Here is a 16596-nt window from a genome sequence, read left to right on the forward strand (position 1 = left end):
CAGTGCACCTATGTTGTGAAATGCTCATGGAAAACAGAAGAGGGTATTGGATCCCCTGGAACAGGAATTACAGACAGTTGTTAACTGCCATGTAGGTGCTGGGATTTGAACCCAGGTCTTCTGCAAGAGAAGCCAGTACTCTTAACTGTTGAATCATCTCTCCAGTCCCTGTTGTTTGAATTTTTTTAGATAGGGTCTCACTCTGTAGCCCCTGCTTCCCTTGATTGTGCCATGATCTTCTTGCTTGAGCCTCCTGAATGTTGGGATTATAGCCATGTTCTATCATCCCTGGCATCTCCTTTAAGCCTTAAGGACATTATTTCTTCATGCCTGGAGTTGAAATTCGTCATTTCCTTTTCATGCCATTTTTGGTTTCCACTTTTTTGAAGCCAGGGGTCTTTCATCTCTGGAGCTCCCAAAGACAACCTTGTGGTGACTTCTCCCTTTTAAATGGCTCCACTAGTAAAATGCTTGAGGTCAGACCCTTACCTTGATCCCCAGCACAAATAAATAAATAAATAAATAAATAAATAAATAAATAAATAAGTAAATGGATGCTTTGAGTAACTTAACAGTTACCAAATAGATAAGAGACAGCATTCCCGTTCCCTAAGGCTCCCAAGCTCAGTGCTCTTCTAAATTTTCATTTCCATGGAGGTTTGCAATGCTTGCTGAATAGGCGTCAACCCTTTTTCACCCCACGTGCCTGTCCCTGCCCCCCACCAGCTTTGTCAGCCCTGGCTGGACTTTGCGTTTCGGAGTATGGTCACATATTGCAAACTCCTGCTCTAGAAAGTAGAACAGACAATATTCTACTTCTCCCAGGGCCTGTGTCTCTGTAGGTCAGGGTTTCTATAGCTCTGAATCTGGGATGGTGAGATTCCCAGAGGGTAACCTCACAAAGTGCTGAGTGCTTTGATGAAATTGATTAGGTAGATGGAAACATACTGTTGGCTGGCCTCTAGGAACAGTGCATTGTGCAAATGTAATGATTCACCATTTCTAAAATAATGAAGGTCCTTTGTCATTTTAAATATTCTTGCAAGAGAGATTTATTTCCAGAAGTAAAAAAACAGATTGCTTGATTTGAAAAGTTTAAAAAATAAATATTCCTTAATAGGTTTAAAGAGACACTTCCATCGCCAGTGACTGATTTACCACTCCATTTCATCTTTCTAGCCTCTCTGCTGAAGGGTTTGAAGCATGCCAATATTGTCCTCCTGCATGACATCATTCATACCAAAGAAACTCTGACATTCGTTTTTGAGTACATGGTGAGTTCTCCAGACTTTTACAACACATGAGGAGAAAAGCCTGGTGCTTGTATAATGAATCTGTTAATATTTTATGGCATGATAAAACTTTCATTATGAGGAAGGTATGATGGAAATTTTGTTATTGTGATAAGCAGAGCCTGACTGCTTTTATCCTCTGCCTCTTTCCTCTCTGCCACCAATAATAAACCCGAGATTTTGTATATGCTTTCTCATAAAACTTTTGCACTTTTTGTTTTAATTACTGATGGAACCAATGTTTCTTCTTTGACTATACAGATCTGAAGCACAAGATATTTAAAAATCATATATGCACTTGTTAAAGAATAATTTATTTTGTATTTGAAAAGGAAACGAGTGAAACGAGCAGAAAGAAATCATGAAGTATGTGTATTTGACTTGCCTCCAAGGGTACTTTGAGAGCGAACATTTCCTTTGCTATGTTCAGTGCCAGTCATTCAAAATGAACATCTTTGTGCCAAGAAACAGGCCTCCTTGTACCAGCAGCCAGTTAGAAAGACGCTGTATTGACTTTAACAATGGGGTCTCAGAAAAATCTGGTTATACTCCTTTCACGCTTTAGTCTAAAACGGCCTTATCTTTGCTGTACCTCCTTATCAGCTGAGTTGTGCTTTAGGACACTCTCCAAGCATCACTGACTTCCTCTGCCCTCTCTTTTTCTGTGGTTCTGTTTAGCACACAGATCTCGCCCAGTACATGTCCCAGCATCCTGGAGGCCTTCATCCTCACAATGTCAGGGTAAGTACTTTAAGAGTCAGGCTCTATAGTCAACCATTCAAAAGCAAAGTGCCAGAACACAGAACCAGAAGATGGAGCCAGGTGTGGTGGCTTATGCCTGTAATCCCAATACTCTGGAGGCAGGGGCAAGAGGATTGTTATGAGTTTGAGGCCAACCTAGGCTACATAGTGATAGTGAGTTCCAGGCTAACCTAGACTACAAGTGTGAGACCCTGTCTCAAAACAACAACAATCAAACAAACAAAAAGAAGACAGACATCACTAATTTTCTAGGGAAAAAAGTAAAAAACAAACAACAAATTCTCCCTCAAGATCTGGAACAACATGTCACTGAGCAGCCTGCTCCTGTTAGTTCCTGCCACCAGCAAGTCTTTAGATATATAGACCAATTAAAAAGAATTATATCAAAGGGAGAGACGTGGAGCAAGGCCAGCATACACTAGATCCTTCTTCACGTGGTCTGTGATAGAGCTTGCATTGCCTGTTCTAACAGACCCTATTGTGCACACAGGACTAAATTCCATACCCCCAACTATCAGAATAGAAATAATAAACTCTTAATCAGTAATTTACATCTGTTATAAATTTTAGAAACCATTTGTATTTCAAACTTCATATTCCCTAGGGTTTTATTGGCATCAAAGAAATGATTGACTTTAAAAATAACTATATAAGATGCCCAGTTGGCATGATTATTCATTTACCTAATATTTATTTATGTATTCATTTATTCATTCATTAAAGAAATATTTATTGAGTACTTAGTGCTATATTGAGTTCTGGGGTTTCAATAACGAGAAAGTTGTGTTTCTTATTTTCAGTGAGCTTAATGTGCAGTAAGATTTATGGACCTCAGTGGGCAGTTAGAAGCAAAGCACTCAGTGCTGTGGCTGTGGGAACAAGGAATTCTATGGGGACACTTGGTAAGCAGGGCTAGCCTAGTCTTGGGAGCAAAGGTTTAGAAAGGAAAGTTTGAGGACCAGGAGTTGTGGAGAGTGGAAAAAAAAATAGCTTTGTAGAAAATAGAATGGAGAACTAGGCAGGGAATGAGGTGAGTGTGACAGTGCACAATTATGGTCCCAGCACTCATGAGGTAGAAGCAGAAGAATCTTGAGTTCAAGGCCAGGTCGGGCTACACAGAGAGACCCTGAGACCCTGAGAAAGAGGAAAGAAAGAAAGAAAGAAAGAAAGAAAGAAAGAAAGAAAGAAAGAAAGAAAGAAAGAAAGAAAGAAAGAAAGAAAGGAAGGAGAAAGAAAGAGAGAAAGAAAGAAAAAAGAAAGAAAGAGGGGGGGAGGGAGGGAGGACTAGGCAGAGAAACGAAAAAAAGGAATGTTTGTAGTGGATCAAAGGCCACTGAAGATTAAGAATACTAAACTGTCCATATGATCAGGCTGCCTTGTTTTTCTTTTAATGACAATACTTAATGATTCCAATAGAAGACCAGGGAAAGTAGACATTACAATTGATTCAGAGGTGGAGTTTTGCCAGACATGCGGGAAGAACAGACAGGAAAGCAAGAGCATTGAGGAGACTAAGGACAAGTTAGAGTGATGGTCAGAGGTTCATAGACAGTGTCTAGCCTCCAGTCACGAAGTAAAAATATGCAGGATGCTAAGGAGAGGGTGGACAGTGAGGGAAATAAGGGATTGGTTAAACAGAACACTCAGAGAAAGAAAAACAGAGAGAAACATATTTTGAGGCTTGAGCAACTCACATACCAGACACTGTGAAATGCTGAGAAGGATGAAAAGACACAGAAGACACTTTTCCTGCTCTCGATGGCAGTAACGTAAAAATAAGATAAAATAGACTGATGCTATGCTAAGATGTGTGAAAAAATGCCTAGTAAGAAGTAAGACCTGGCCCTGTAGCTATGCTAAGTAAATGTTTTCTTTGTTTTTAAATTTTATTTTGGTTACATTTTCTTTAATTTATTTAGTGTATATGTGATAAGGGGTGTGCACATGCCACAGCATGTTTGTGGAAGTCAGAAGACAATTTGTGGGAGTCTGTTTTCTCCCTCTACCACGTGGGTCCTGGGGATTGAACTCAGGTCATCAGGCTTGGGCAAGTGCTTTTATTCACCGAGTCAACTTGCTGGCCCTGTTTTCTTCTATTTCAAGAGGTTTGTGGCATTAAAAGATGCACTGCATTCAAAAGAGGCTGGAATAATAGAAAGAGCTGGAATAATGGGAGGAATGTCCTCAGCAAGGCCTAGAGTCGGGAGTTGAGGATGTATTCAACAAGAAGATCCTGGCTCATGTGCTGTTTGGGTTGGAGGTGCCAGAACATTTTCAGTCTCAGGGTTCTGATCTGCAACAAACCACAAAGTCAATTTCATGGTTACAGCCAGCATTTTTAAAAGCAAAACAAAATGAATGACGACAGAAAACAATATGGTACATAGCACTTGGAGCAAGTGTTATTTTATGCAACCTTTGTTCCATCTGTAACTGCACTGATGTTCATGTATGGCTCTAAGTGTTGGATGTATATATACTTCCTACTGTGGGTTGCAATCTGTGAAACTTTAGAAACATAAGGCTGTTTCTTGGAGCAAAGTTTAGAAACATAAGGCTGTTTCTTGGTCTGACTTTCTTATTTTGCAGAGAAGGAATCTAATATTTAACACCTGAATCACAGAACTAGTTTTGATATTGTTAAAAGTACTTAGCCTCTTAGTTAAGATTCGTTACCAGAGGCTGGAGAGATGGCTCCGCAGTTACAGCTCTTGCTGCTCCTGTGGAGGACCAGCATTCATTTCCCAGTACCCACATAGAGGCTCACAACTGCCTGTAACTCCACTTCCATGGGACATCCTCTTCTGGCTTCTATGGGCACCTTGCATGCACATAGTGCACATACATACATTGTCATTCACACATATACATAAAATAAAAGTAAGTAAATCTTTCCTAAAAATTAATTTCTACTTGTGCTATGCTGTGTTTCTGACTCCGTTGGCCAGAAATATAGGCTATATTAATGACATGGAGACTACATGTCTTGGAAATAGGTTGGGTAGATGACTTAGGGCCTCACATTCTGAGAAATATGGCCTTTATTCCTTAGACAGTAAAGCCATTATGGGGTTTAAGTTGAAAGAGAATGTTTATCAGAAGGAAGGGTGGGTGACTATGCTCTGTGGAGTGGATTAAAAAGGAAGAAGAGACCATAGTTAGGGATCCCAGTTAGAAGTTTTGGGATGTGTTCTAATCCAATACCTGTCAACCCCAGTAAGCAGATGAATGGCTGGAAGTCTGGTTCAATGAGTTTAGGATCAAACCTGAACATCTGAATTTACGACATGCTCCACGGTGATGCATATTTTGCTGAGGGCCAGGGGACCACCTTTGAGTAACAGGGATACAGGTAAGAACCACAAAGGCCTAGCTTAAGTCCTCTATGACAATGGTATTGAGTTCTTAACTGCTGAGTCATCTCTCCTGCCATGAAAGATATTTTTAATATAGAGTTTAAGTATGAGGGTTAAGAGAAAGAGAGGCACCTGAGAAGAAAACAAAACCCATGAGAGCATGGGTATGGACTTCAGAGGGAAAGTCATGCTTACGTGAACTAGTAGTGTCTATATATAGAATTTCAGAAGTTTTTGGGGATTCAGTTGTTTAATGGGTTAGTAAGAGGACCCTTCTCTCTTCTATCTCTATTCCCCCTTTTGATAATTGAGATTATAAAGTGGTATGGTGGTGCATGCTTTTAATCCCAGCACTTGGGAGTCAGAGGCAGACAGATAGATCTCTGTAAGACTCAGACATATTTTTAAGGTTTCCTTGAGTTCTGGTATGCTATCTGTAAGTTAAGGACAGGTTATCTTCTAAAGACTGTATCCCTGATGGTCACCATCTTTCTGTCTTCTGTTCCTTACCTACCTTTATCTTCTTTGTTCCTTAGTCTCTTCTCATTGAAAAGTGTATTTTTAAACACATACTATGATATCTTCTCTTCCCACTATAACTTAAGTTGGTTCTTGTTTGTTGTTTGTTTCTGTTTTTGTGAGACAGGGTGTCCCTGTAGCCCAGCTGGCCTGGAACTTGACCAGGCTGGCCTTGATCTCACAGAGATTCACTTGTCTCTGCCTCCTGAGTCCTGAGATTAAATGTATGTACCACCATTCCTGCCTCTTAAGTTGGTTCTTTATATTGTCTTTTCTTTTCTTATTTTTTATGTGTATGAGTAGTTTGTCTGTATATATATAAAAGCACCACATGCATGCAATGCCTACAGAGACCAGAAAAGGGCATCAGATCCCCTGGAACTGGAGTTACAGATGGTTATTAGCTGCCATGTGGTTGCTGGGAGCTGAACCCTGGTCCTCTGAAAGAACAGCAAGGGCTCTTAACTATTGAGCCATTTTTATAGCCCCTGTATTGTCTTTTTCTGTGGACATTCATAAATTAGTAGGTTGGCAATGGTTGAATGAACAGTGTGTGTTTAAAGCAGCAGACAGAAACCACTGGGGAGTCATTTGAGGGAGATTTCTAACATTCTCCAAGTGCTGAGGAGGGCACTGCACCCACCCACACAGCTGCCCTGCTTCAGTTGGGCTGTGCTGCTCATGAACTTAACTTCAAAGTCTCTGTATCACTGTTGGGTCAGTATCAATTCTAGCAGCTCTGAAGTTCCTAAATTCTAAGATGCTACAGAAAAAGGTGGATTTATTTACGTATCTCTGAATGCCATTTTGCCTATGTCTCCAGGAACACTGGCTTGACCCTTTCTTCTCTAAACTGTCAAAACATGTTCTCAGCTGGCACAAGTCTCCATCAACACTGATGCTGGTGTTTAAAGTCTCCACTGCCAGTGACACTGGAAAAAGCAAGGGATATTTACAACACTAAGCATCATATCTCCCCTCTCTCCCCTCCATCCATAAGCTCCAACTTTGGTGGAAACTTGATAATGTCTTCAGTTCTGTGCTTCAAAACCACATGAAATAGTTTTAATTGGGGTTCAGATGTATTTTTCCTCTTTCTTTTGTGTGTGTGTGTGTGTGTCTGTAGGGGCGGGGTATATACACATTTGTGTGCGTGTGTGTCTATGGAATGTCTTCTATCACTTGACACCTTATTTTTTTTTTACTTTTATGTGTATGTGTGTATTGCCTGCATGTAGGTAAGTGCACCCATGTCATGCAATGCCCGTGGAGGACAGAAGAGGCCATCGGATCCCCTGGAACTGGAGTTATGGACAGTTGTTAGCTGCCATGTGGGTACTGGGATTTGAACCCGGGTCTTCTGCAAGAACAGCCAGTGTTCTTAACCGCTGAGCTCTCTCTCCAGCTCCAACACCTTATTTTTTGATACAGAGTCTCTCACTGGACCTGGAGCTCACAGATTTGATGAGATTAGCTGGCTAGTGGGCCCCAGTGATCCTTCTGCTTCCGCCTCCCCAGTACTGGAGTTATAGATGTGTGCTGTTGCCTCCCTGGTTTTTAAAAAATATTTTGTTTATTTATTTTTATTATTGTTATGTGTATGAGTGTTTTGCCTGCATGTAAGTGCACCACATGTGTGAAATGTCCACATAGGCCAGAAGAGGGTGTCAGATCCCTAGAACTGGAATTACAGACAGTTGTTGGCCACCATATGGGTGCTGGGAATTGAACTTGGGTCCTCTGGAAGAACAGCAAGTGTTCTTAACCTCTAAGCCATCTATCTAGCCCCTGCCTCCCCGCTTTTTACCTGGATGCAGGGGATCCTAACTCATGTCTTTATGCTTGTATGGCAAGCATTTTACTGACTGAGTCACCTTCCCAGCTCCGCAGATTTCCTCTTCCTCCCATCACTACCCGGGCTCCTCTCCTCTTATCGTCTGTTTATTCTTTGTTCTCTTTTGATTTGTTGGGGGCCGTAATTTCTTTTCGTCTCTCTTCCCTTTAAATGTATACTATATATTTCCCTTGTTTTCAACTTTAAATTTAAGACTTTCAAAATGTTTATAAAGATGATTCCTTTATTTCTTTTTTTCAAACTTAAAAATATTTTTGGGGGTATGTGTGTGATATGTGTTGGAGAGGCACACATGTAGATGCCAGAGGACAACTTTATGAAGTCAGTTCTTTCCTTCCACCTTTATGTGAGTTCTAGAGATAGAACTTAGGTCACCGGGCTTGCATAGTAAGCATCTTTACACACTGGGCCATCTCACTGGCCCCTTCATTTCTTAATGCTATTTGAGGACATATTTCCCAGTTGGGTCTCCTTGTGTTGTATCTTTTACAAGGTTACATATCAGAGCCTGGAAAACTTAAACCATCGTAAACTTTTGAATATCATTTCCAGATCAACTTTGATCTTATGTGCCAAATTCATCGGTGGGGAAAAGTTAAATCTTTTACATCTAAATCAATAACTAATGTTCCAAAGGAAACTTCAAAGTTTCACTTTAGATTTCTTTTTTTTTTTTTTTTTTTTTTTTTTTTTTTTTTTTTGTCTCCCTGTAGCCCCAGCTGGCCTGGAACTTGCTATGTAGACCAGGCTGGCCTCAGACTCACAGAGATCCACCTGCCTCTGCCTCCCAAGTGTTGGGATTAAAAGCGTGCGCCACCACGACCGGTTTACTTTAGATTTTTAAGGAAGGGTAATTCCTTCAGTATGAAAGGAATGAGATGTCAGAAAAAGCCAGAATCGCTCTCTTCAGGATGTTTCAGGTGCCGTCTCCTTGCTTGATTTTCCTTGTCCTTTTCCCTTGCCTGAATGTGTATAAAATCTCTTTGTTTTTCTTTTGTCTCTCAGGAGACACTTCCACTACATCCTTTCAGGTGACTGTTTTTGATTTAGAGAAGAAATCAACATGCAATGGCTCAAATGTCCTTAGGTATGGTGTTCATTCTTTCCAGCTTTTCATGTTTCAACTTCTGCGGGGCCTGGCATACATCCACCACCAACACGTTCTTCACAGGGACCTGAAACCTCAGAACCTGCTCATCAGTCCCTTGGGAGAACTAAAACTGGCTGATTTTGGTAAGTCACCCTCTGTTGCCTTCTGGCTTGTGAACAATGATTCTTTTGTGTGCACTTGTTTAAAGCACTGACTGGGCCTGGCCTTTGAAAACAGGGGTCCAGGGACATAATGCTGTGTGAGGATGTCAAGCCACACAGGAAATGCGAGGCAAGAAAAAAGGAGCATGTGGAAGCTTCTTAGAATTCCTTGAAGCCTCATTCCAACAAGAATCCTAAGATGGACCCCCATATTATACCACTGTCACTGTTGATGTAGAGACAGCTACAGGGTAGACTATGGATAGTGCCAATTTTGTCAGAATAGACCAAGGTTATCCCATGATGGCAGAAGAGAGAGAGAGGGTGACCCCAGACTAAGCGTGGACCCCTGCACAAATGCATAAGACCCTTAATCCTGCACCCTTAAGTGTCTATATCAGTGTGACTGGATTCTAAGCAAAGTGACATGAACCTCCTCTACCACTGTGCCTTGCCATTTTAGCACTTAACATAGTTTGTATACTCACACATACGTAGAGGCACATACAACTACATATACATAACCTTTATATTATTTATGCATGCACAAATATGTCATTTTTTTTCTCCTCCACTAGACTGTCTGCATTATGAAGGCAATTGGGGTTTGTGTTCACTGTTGTATTTGTAGTGTCTGATCATAGTAGGTACTCAGTAATTTTGTTTTTTGAGAAAGGGTCTTACCCTGTAGTCCTGGCTGAACTTGAACTCACTATGTAGACCAAGCTGGCCTTGAACTTGCTGGAAACACAGGCATATGCCACCACACCAACCTAATACTACTTCTCTTTCTTTTTCTTTTCTTCTTTTTTTTTTTTTGAGGTGCTTGGGATTGAACCCAGAGCTTTGTGCATGCTAAGAACGTGTTCTACCACTGAGCTGCCTCCCCAGTCCTGACACACTGGTTCTTGTGAGACAAGCAGTCTGTGTTCTCTCTTAGCAGCCAGAAACTGGCACCTGAAGGGCTTTGTTCGAGGTAGTAGCTCTCATCCTGACACTCGGGCATTTAGCAGACATCCATTTACAAATTCTCAACAATAACAACCCCTCTGTTACAGGTTTTCCCCAAGTATAGGTCCTGCAATTCTGTGAGATAAACCACTGACTCATAGCCTCTCTTTCTTTGTAGAGGCATACCTGAGGGGAAATCATTCCAGGTTCTTCCACATTAACTAATTTGAACCAGTAGTCCTCATTTTTCTTCTAAAAAACTGGGGGCTCCTGGACTGAAAACATGGAGGGCAGATGTATTGGGCCTGAACCAAGTTATTTCAGCTGCTATTATATAGACCCCAAATTACAATCATATAAAACCTTAGAAACAACTTTCTCTCATCTAAGAAGTCAGAGCTGGTATGGTGACCCCAGTCTTTGTCTAGTTTTCACCTGTTGTGTGGCTCCACCATCCATAGGATACTGCCCACTAGCATATTTTAATGTGGTTATCACCTCCTGCTCACCCTAGCTCAGAGGAAAGAGAAACAGAACCCTCAACCCCTCCACTAAGGACATGACTTGGAGGTTCAACATCACCTCTGTCTATACCATGCAGGCAAATATTTAGTCACCTAACCACGCTTGACTGCGTCATCTAGTTATAGAGCGGGTCAAATTTGAGAAATTCTCTTGAGGCAAGGATACACAAGGGTCAGGATAGTTAAGCCCTTCTGGTAAAAACATCCAAGCTTGTATGGTATAGTTAACGTTCTTTACTCTGTCAGTTACATGTTCCCCGGTCCAGTGTGTCGCCATGCCTACCAAAAAGGCTCAAGGCACTGGGTGCCATGTTTATCCTCTTTGAACAGGTCTTGCTCGAGCCAAGTCCATTCCCAGCCAGACATACTCTTCAGAGGTTGTGACTCTCTGGTATCGGCCACCTGATGCATTGCTGGGAGCTACTGAATACTCCTCCGAGCTGGACATATGGTAAGAGCTGGTGCCAAGAAAACAGGGATCCATGACAGCTGCCTTATCATATGTGTTACATTTTAGACAATTATTCCAATAAGGATAAGCATTGATGTCTATATATTTAAACATAAAGTGCTTTGAAATACACATCTCACTCGATTTTATATTCAGTGCATTTTTATAGTTAAAGAAAATGTACTTCAAAGAGAACTTGCCCCCATCTTCTGCCCCTAATGCTGTTTCTATCACACCCTTCCTTCAAGCTTCTCCCTTGAATCCTTTGTGTTTTCTCCCTAACAACCCATGCTGGGAAAAATAGAAACACACTCTCAAACCACAGGTAGGTGCGTACACACACACACACACACACACACACACACACACACACACACCCCTGATGCAAACAGGTCTGAGCTAGTGACAAAACATGAAGACAAGCTGGGTGTTGTGGCACATGCCTTTGATCCCAGAACTCAGGAAGAAGAAGCAGGTGGAGCTCTGTGAGTTCAAGGCCAGCCTGGTCTACATAGCAAGTTCCAGGTGAGTTGGGGCTATAGGGAGACCCTGTCTCAAAAAGTCAAAAAAAAAAGAGCATAAATGCCAAGATTCAGAATCCTAACTTTCATGCCAATTCTATTTCTAATCCATTACCCTAGGTTTTGTTCTATTGAAAAGATATTCTTAATGTGCCTATATTTCTCCATTTAAAAAATAAAGATAGGGCTGGAGAGATAGCTCAGCGGTTAAGAGCACTGACTCCTCTTACAGAGAACCTGGGTTCGATTCCCAGCACCCACATGGCAGCTACAAACAATCCTTAACTCCAGTTCCAGGGAAATCCAAAGCCCTCTTCTGACCTCTGTGGCATTGCACAACATGGGTGTACTCACATACATTCAGGCAATACACTCACACACATAAAATAAAAACAATAGATAAAATATTTAAAAAAAGAAAAAGAATCTTACAAAATTAAAAAAAATGAAGATAATGGGCTGAGAAGGTGGCTCAGCAGTTAAAGGTGCTTGCCACCAAGCCTGATGGTCCATGTTTGATCCTTAGGACACATGTAACAGAAGGAAAGAACTAACTCTTGCAAGTTGTCTTCTGAGTACCATATGAACACTATGACATATGTGCACACACACACGTAAATGTAATAAAAATTAATATTGAAAATAAAGATAATAAATTCTCCCCATAAGAGGCTGAATAGGACCATGAACCAAACATAACCAGATGACTGGGGAGGCTCGGTGATTAGTGGGGTGTGGTGGTGAATGTGAGATCCCAGGCACTTGTCATCCTCGAGCAGCAATGCTGCATTATGTGGATCTTACATTTTACTTATTGTGTGTGTGTGTGTGTGTGTGTGTGTGTGTGTGTGTGTGTGCGCGCAAGCATGAGCTACAGTTCATTATGGAAGTCAGAGGACAACTTGTGAGTCAGTTCTCTCCTTCCACCATATGGGTTCTGGGGATTGAACTCAGGTTCTCAGGCTTGGTGCTAGTTGACTTTATCTGCTGAACCATCTTCCAAGCCCCCGTTATATCTCTTAGTCCTAGAGATATTCCAGCCATCTGAGGACCACAGTGCGATGTATAGAGACTTTACAGGCATAGCCAACTCCTCAGAGGCAATAAGAGTTTATACAAACCCAAGCTCTATTTTTTTTTGTTTGTTTGTTTTTTCTTTTTGAGACAGGGTCTCCCTGTAGCCATACCTGGCCTAGAATTTGCTATGTAGATCAGGCTGGCCTCAGTTTCACAGAGATTCACCTTCCTCTGCCTCCCAAGTGCTGGGATTAAAGGCATGTTTCCACCAAACCTGGCTCCAGGCTCTATTTTTAAAATTCAATAATAGATTTTTGAAAAATTAAATGGTGCTCTAATAGGCTTAATTTTTAGATTTCTCAAAGAAATAAGAAAGGCTGCAGAAATTTTTCTCCAGTGTAGCTAACTATGGGTTTCTGCTACCAAGTGCCATTTCTAGAAATATCACCTGTTAGTCAACCTTCTCTGGAGCTGTCAGCACACACTGCTCTGCATGCTCGACTTCAGAGGTCTTCAGCAGGCTCAGGCATGCCCCGCTTTTAATGATGCCTTCCTGCTTGTGTTTCACAGGCAGAGTGAAACTGCTACCACCAATTTTAAACTTTGTTTTATTACAGAATATTTAAAACACCAGAATATATATATATATATATATATATATATTTATATACCAAACATCCCCTACATGTTTATAAAACATGTAGGGATATCAGTGATTCCAAACCAGGGGCAATTTTGCTCCACAGGGGATGTTTGGTAATGTCTGGAGACATCTCTGTTGCCACAGCTAGTGGGGGACACTGGCATCTAGAGCTTAGAGAGACCAGGGATGCTACTGAACATCCTGTAATACAAAAGACAGCTCCCACAGCAGACATTTATCCAGCACAAACTGTCAGCAGCATCACACTGAGAAAGTTGAGGCAGATTAAGAAGAACAGAGCCGTGAGTACCTTTACCTCATTAGCCTGTGTACTGGCCAGAACACCATCAACACAGTCCCGCTGTCTCATGTGCCATCCCACCAACCTGCCGTGTGTGGGAGAGAATTCTCTCTGACTTTTATTTTTGTTTTTAATTCTTAATCCCTATCCCTTTAAAAATGAACTTGCCCATTTTATTTGTATTCTTAAGAATTCTCTGAAATGTGTTTTGCCTACTTTTGAACTTTTAAAAATAATTTTTAAAATTACATTTATTTTTCTACTGGGGCTAGAAGTGCATACCACAGCGCACATGTGAAGATCAAAGGACAACTTTCAGGAGCTGGTTGTCTCCTTCCACTGTGTGGGTCCACAGGATCAAATCCGGGTCCTCGGGCTTGGCAGTAAGTGCCTTTAGCTGCTGAGCCATCTTGCCAGCCTTACCATTTTTATATTGTACTAAGTTTTCTATGACTGGCTTTCACCTCAATAATTTACTTTGCTTTTCTGTTTTGTTTGTGCTATATTTTTTCTTTGTTTTTGTTGTTGCTGTTGTTTTGTTTTCCTGTAGTGACAAGAGCTAACCAAACCCATAACCTCATGTGTGTTAGGCAAGGGCTGTACCACTGAGCTACATCTGCAGTCCTGTTCCTGATAATTGGAACAGAACTAGTGTTTGTATTAAGGGTTTCTAATTTTTATTTTGTTTCTTGAGGTAGGATTTATGTAGCTGAGGCTATCCTTGAACTTCTGATCCTCCTGCCTCCACCTCCCAAGTGCTAGAATTACAGGAGAACACAACTAGAGCCTAATTTTTCTAAAATGCTTACTAGGAGTAAAAGTGTTATAGCCCAGGGAATATCTAAAGGTAGAACTTCATAAAATAATGTCAATGTTTTCCAAAATACTAGTAACAATTGATGGACCAGAAGCATGTATCAACCTCTTTTGAACAGATATGCCAACTTTTAAAAAATTTATTTAACCATTCATTCATCTATTTATCTATTTATTTAATGTGCATGTGTGTATGCCTGAGTATATTATGTGACCATATGGGTGAAGGTGCCCTGAGAGGCCAGCAGAGGCATTAGATCTGTAACTGGAGTTATGGGTGGTTGCCATGTGGGTGCTGGGAACTGAACCTGGGTCCTCTGCAAGAGCAGTGCATGTTCTTAACCACTGAGTCATCTCTCCATCCCCATCTGCACCTACTTTGTATTACTGTATAAAATTCTTAATTTTATCAATCAGAATGTGGGCTGGTATCATGCTGCCACCTAATTTGCACTTCCCTAATATTAGTGAGGCTGGACAGCTTTTTGTCTATTATTTGTTGTTTATATTTTCTTTTCTGATCTACATATTTGTGCCATTTGTTTGTTTTCTGTTGGTGCCTCCCTGGCCCTCCTTTTCTGTCTTGTTTGATTTACAAGATTTTTCTTCAGATATTTTGGATGCTTGGCTATTTTATCAGTTATGTGTGCTACAAGTAGCCTCCCTCAACTCAAGGTTTATACGTCCCTATCTTGTCCTTTTGAACAAAGTTCTTCATTTTAACACCTGTAATTAGATTTTTTTCTTATGCCTACGCCTTTTTGTTTCTTGTTTAAAAAGTCCTTTCTTGGGGGCTGGAGACATGGCTCAGTTAAGAGCACTGAAGCTCTTGCAGAGAAGCCAGGTTCAATTCCCAGCACCCACATGGCGGCTACGAACCATCCTTAATTCCAGTTCCAGGGGAATCCGAAGCCCTCTTCTGACCTCTGAGGTATTGCATGACATGGGTACACTCACATACATGCAGGTAATACACTCATACACATAAAATAAAACTAAAATATTTTTAAAAATCCTTTCTTGACATCAGAATGACACTGTCTAATGCATTATTTTAAAGGTTCAAGGTTTTCTTTTTCTTTTCATGTTTTCTATTTGTTTTTTAGAGGGTCTTGCTATGCAGTCCTGGACAGCCTTGATAGCAATTCCTCTGCCTCAGCCTGCTGAGTTCTGGCATTACAGATGTGAGCGACCATGCCTGGCTTCTATTTTGACATTGACTTTAGTATATACTAATTAATGGTCTCACCCCAATTTCATCTTCTAGGTTCCCACTAAATCACTTATATATCAAATTTCCATAAATGCTTAGGTATGTTTCTGGGCTCCCTATTCTGTTCCATTGTACCAATGCCTGGTACACTGTCATTGTTCACTGTCCTTGTACACTGTGCTGATTCATAGCTTTATAATAATAGTCAATATTTTGTAGGACAAGTCTCCTCACCCACTTCATCTCCTTCAAGAACATCATGAGGAGCTAGGGAGATGGCTCAGTGGGTAAAGTGCTTGCCACATGAGCATGAGGACCTGAGTTTGAATCCCCATCACCTATGTTTAAAAAAAAAAAACAGTGTGATGGCACCTGTAACCTCAGTACTGGGGAGGCAGAGAAAGGAGGATCCCTAAGTCCCTTGCCAAAGTCAGTAAAATCAGCAAACTTTAGCTTTAGTGAGAGACCCTGCCTCAAAAAATAAGTTGGAGAGCAATTGAGGAAGACATCTGATATCAACCTCTAACCTCCATGCACACCTGTATACATCATGCACAGACATATACACATTCACACACACACAAGAATGTCTAGATTTTTTCCTTTCTGATTTTTCATATAATTTTAGACTCACTAGCTCAAGTTACGTGAAAATTTCTAATAGAATTTTCATTAGAATTGCATTGGACTGTATATCAAACTTTGAGAATTATTAATACATTTATCATTTTTTAGAGATGTAATCTTATGTAGCCTAGGCTGGTCTCAAGCTTTCTATGTAGCTATGGATGACCTTTAACTCCTTATCTTCTTGCCTCCAATTTTTGTTGTTGTTTGTTTGTTTGTTTAGTGGGGTCTCCTTAACCCCAGTCTGCCCTGGAATTCACTATGTAGACCAGGCTGACCTCAGTCTCACAGAGATCCACCTGCCTCTGCCTCTCAACTGCTGAGATTAAAGGAGTGAACCACAATGCTTAACATAAATGACTTTTTTTATTTGTACAAGATTGCTGACATGCTTATTGGGGTGTGTGGTGTGGTGTGTGTGTGTGTGTGTGTGTGTGTGTGTGTGTGTGTTTGTGCAAGAGGTCTGTCATGCGTATTGTGTGGTGTGTGGTGGTGTG

The 16596-nt window shown here is 41.0% G+C and overlaps 1 protein-coding gene across 1 annotated transcript in view; it reads left to right on the top strand.

Annotated features, from left to right (window-relative positions):
- Cdk15 (cyclin dependent kinase 15) overlaps window positions 1-16596 on the top strand; it is a 117060-nt gene that overhangs the window by 26043 nt on the left and 74421 nt on the right. Inside the window, exons 5-8 of the mRNA XM_008835448.3 lie at window positions 1180-1274; window positions 1971-2033; window positions 8894-9017; window positions 10841-10961. Of these exons, the coding sequence (XP_008833670.1) occupies window positions 1180-1274; window positions 1971-2033; window positions 8894-9017; window positions 10841-10961 (403 nt within the window). The remainder of the gene's footprint in view (window positions 1-1179; window positions 1275-1970; window positions 2034-8893; window positions 9018-10840; window positions 10962-16596) is intronic.

The sequence above is a fragment of the Nannospalax galili genome, unplaced genomic scaffold (genome assembly GCF_000622305.1).
Source record: "Nannospalax galili isolate Female #2095 unplaced genomic scaffold, S.galili_v1.0 scaffold637, whole genome shotgun sequence".
Classification (NCBI taxonomy): domain Eukaryota; kingdom Metazoa; phylum Chordata; class Mammalia; order Rodentia; family Spalacidae; genus Nannospalax; species Nannospalax galili.